This window comes from Thermoascus crustaceus (assembly GCF_041956765.1).
Source record: "Thermoascus crustaceus strain CBS 181.67 unplaced genomic scaffold VTN00scaffold_10, whole genome shotgun sequence".
Taxonomy (NCBI): Eukaryota; Fungi; Ascomycota; class Eurotiomycetes; order Eurotiales; family Thermoascaceae; genus Thermoascus; species Thermoascus crustaceus.
The window spans coordinates 932093-935300 of record NW_027192536.1 but is presented as its reverse complement, the minus strand read 5'-3'; the positions used below and the strand labels follow the sequence as shown (position 1 = coordinate 935300).

General features: G+C 45.8%; 2 protein-coding genes across 2 annotated transcripts; both read right to left on the bottom strand.

Moving 5' to 3' along the window:
- Nucleotides 1–594: 594 nt before the first annotated feature.
- Nucleotides 595–960, bottom strand: VTN00DRAFT_2675 (uncharacterized protein; the record flags this gene model as incomplete). Its single annotated transcript, XM_069428913.1, has 1 exon — nt 595–960. The coding sequence occupies one exon, from the start codon at nt 958–960 to the stop codon at nt 595–597; it is 366 nt and encodes a 121-aa protein (XP_069283721.1).
- A 1562-nt stretch (nt 961–2522) lies between these two features.
- Nucleotides 2523–3203, bottom strand: VTN00DRAFT_2674 (uncharacterized protein; the record flags this gene model as incomplete). The annotated part of the gene is made up of 3 exons (XM_069428912.1): nt 2523–2744; nt 2808–3125; nt 3177–3203. The coding sequence occupies 3 exons, from the start codon at nt 3201–3203 to the stop codon at nt 2523–2525; spliced, it is 567 nt and encodes a 188-aa protein (XP_069283720.1).
- Nucleotides 3204–3208: the final 5 nt, after the last annotated feature.

Below are 3208 nucleotides of genomic sequence, written 5' to 3'. Positions count from 1 at the left end.
AGGAATCTCCATTCTATGCCAACTACGGATTCGAACCAACGGCCTACCAAGAACCCAAACCTGATAAGATCCTGGCCCAGAAAGGAATCCTCCGAGCTGACCAACTACAAGAGCTCCACCAACAATTGAATCTAGATATTCAGTTCATTGCATACCGGACCGCCAAGTATTACAACCAGCACCATAAGAAGGGACCAGACTTGAAGGCAGGAGATAAAGTGTATCTCCTCCAAAAAAATGTGAAAACAAAAAGGCCAAATAACAAATTGGATTTTAAGAAAATTGGCCCATTTGAAATTGAAGAAAAGAAAGGAGAGGTCAATTTCCACCTCAAACTGCCAGATACTATGCGGATACACCCAGTTTTTCATATATCATTATTGGAACCAGCGCCAGAGAACGCCCAATCGATCACCAAGACTGAAGAGATTCTACCAGAGAATCCAGATGATGATCAAGACTATGAGGTAGAAAAAGTGTTAGACAGTGGCATAATTAATGGGCAGTTCATGTACCTTTTGAAATGGAAGGGTTATGATAACTTTAAGAATTCTTGGCAACCCATAGAAAACTGCGGTGGGTGCAAGAAACTCCTTAAGGAATTCCACCTTCAAAACCCAGATCGCCCGAAGCCAGAGGATCTACACCTTCAGCAAACAAGGCGTCAAGAGAGGATTCCCAGAATGGCACACAAGAATAGTCCACAGGGGACCCAGTCCCAGCAGGAGAAGCAGGCTCACCCGGGCCCCCACTGGAGGAGGAGGGGCCTGCACTCAGACCCTCTTGATGTGTCTGTTTAGAAGGACGTTCAGCCTCAACAGGATCAACATCCTCAGATACAGCCTCTGAACGCTCTAATTCTTCAAGATCCTCCACGGACTGAGCCTTCTTTGTCAACATTAGAACACCTTGCCGTTCCAGCAGATCAGTCTGCTTCTCTACCCGCGCCAAACGAGCCATTGCAGCATTAAGCTCCCGACAAGCTGCTTCCCAGTCAGCACACACCTTATCCAGAGCCCTCTTTAATCGGTTAACTACAAAGGATCAGCAAAGACGGACCAAGCTAGATGAATAGAGGGGTCAGACAATCTGCATCCTCCACCCCAGCAGCATCACATTGTGTATGACCTCACCGACAACATTCTCCACAGCAAGAATAGTTGAGATACACCTTGCATTCAACCTCCTCTCCCTTCTCTCGCAAAAGAAGACACCAAGAACAAGGAACAGGCATAGTGATACCTAGAAGATCAACCTTGGCACCTAAGGATGAACGTTCTGTTCCTTGGTTACCTCGCTTGCGTTTGCCGGACATGATGTGAAGATACTTACAGAAAAGAAGAAGCAGAAGTCTCACAGAAGAAATAAAGCCAGGTTATAAGCTAAGGATCTTCAGGCTGAAGATCTTTGAGGGGGGGGGTAGTGTTATGGCACAGCCTAGGGATTTCCGACAAGACAGTGAGGGGGAGGACCTGTCATGTGACAATGGATCAAGAGCAATGGCTATGATCCATCGGGGCCCTTGATCCATCTGACCTCTTGATCCAACATGACCCTTGATCCATCCATAGTCATGATCCACCGGATAGGTATTTCTGGGCAGAACTTAGGATGTATATAAGACACTCCTTAACCATGGGGATTAGGACCCCGTGGTCAACTCAAATAGCAATCCTAGAGTTAACATTGCTAGTAACAACTATTATCTATCTTTTCCCTTGTCTTCTGTCCTTCAAGATAAACCCAACGGCCCTCTGCCTAAGAAGTCCTAGGCCCGTCGTTACACCCATTCCTGGTGACAAATGTGTTACTGACAAAATTTCCCATGGCTCCACTGTTGATTATGGCCCTTGCTTTCTTCCCATTGATCTTGACAGTGATCACCAATTGTTTCACTAAGTCCATTCCATTGAGTGTTGTTCTGTTTCGCGCGCTTGTAGTCTGGTTCAGGGACCTAGATCAAGACTCCTGCAAGGGTCCCACACTAGCAGGGTCCTTTAGTTTTTTGACTTCCTGGGGTCCTTTGGAAACCATCCTGTTGCATTCTTAGAGGCATAGTGATCAGAGCAGTCATTGTTGTAGCAGGCAGTCTATGGAAGTTCAGCATGTCTATTTTTCTCTGTGACTGATATCTGCTTCTGGTTGTCTTGCTTCCAATCCAGACATTTCCATCCCATATGGTTGTTCTTTCCACAATGGATGCATAGCTTCTGTTTATAGCATTTCTTCTGTTCAGCTATCCAATTTGGATTGGGCCCCCTAGAACACCTGTTTGTTCCCTGGGCGCCTTGCTCTCTCCTGATCACATTGTCTAGTTCCATGGCATCACCTCCATTTCCTGTGTGTTGAGGGGCTTGTTGAAAAGGATTGAATTGTTATTGCTCAGTCCGTCATTTGAAGAGTTGATTGTCAATTCAGGTTGCCATGAGTATCAGGTTATTGAGGTCAGTTGGTTCCTCTGCTGCAAGGAGCCCATTCTTGACCTCCTCTTTCAGTCCTCAATAGTAGTGTTCCATAAGCACTTATTCTGACCAGTCCCCAAGGAAGGTTGCTGCTTGTTGGAACTCCATGGTATAGTTGGTGACTGATGTTTTCTGCTGGATGGACATGATAGTCCTGGTGGCCTTTTTTACCTCATCCAAATCCCTAAAGTTCTGTTTGATGCAAGTCAGGAAAGCATTGAAGCTGTTGAAGGTCTTGGTGGTTTCAGCTTGTTGTTGTTCTGATGACCTTTCCAGGCAATCCTTCAGGTAGGGGTCAAACCACTGGGCTGCAGTGCTTTATAGGTAGGTTGCTGCAAACATAACCTTTCTTTCTTCATTTGGGAATTCATGGAGGTTGAAGAAAAAATAGAGCTCCAGCTGGGAGATGAATGTCTGCAACTTTTTTTGGTTGTCATAGTAGAGGTCGGGTTTCACAATCTTGGTCTTGGAGTTGACATCAGGGTTGGTAGGGTCCTGGGCTGCAAGGTTTGATGTATGGTTGGTGCTTGCCCCAGCCTGCTGTCCCAGTAGGTGAATCTGTTCATGGAGTTGGTTGTTCCCATTGATCTGGTTTTGCAGCTTGTTCTGCAGCTGGTTAACCTGCTCCCTAAGGGTAGTATTCTCACCAGTCTGTTCTTGCAGCTGGTTCTCCAATCAATTAACTTGATTCTGTAATTCTCTAAGAACTCAAACAACTTCCTGGAGGGTGATGTTTTCCATTTTTG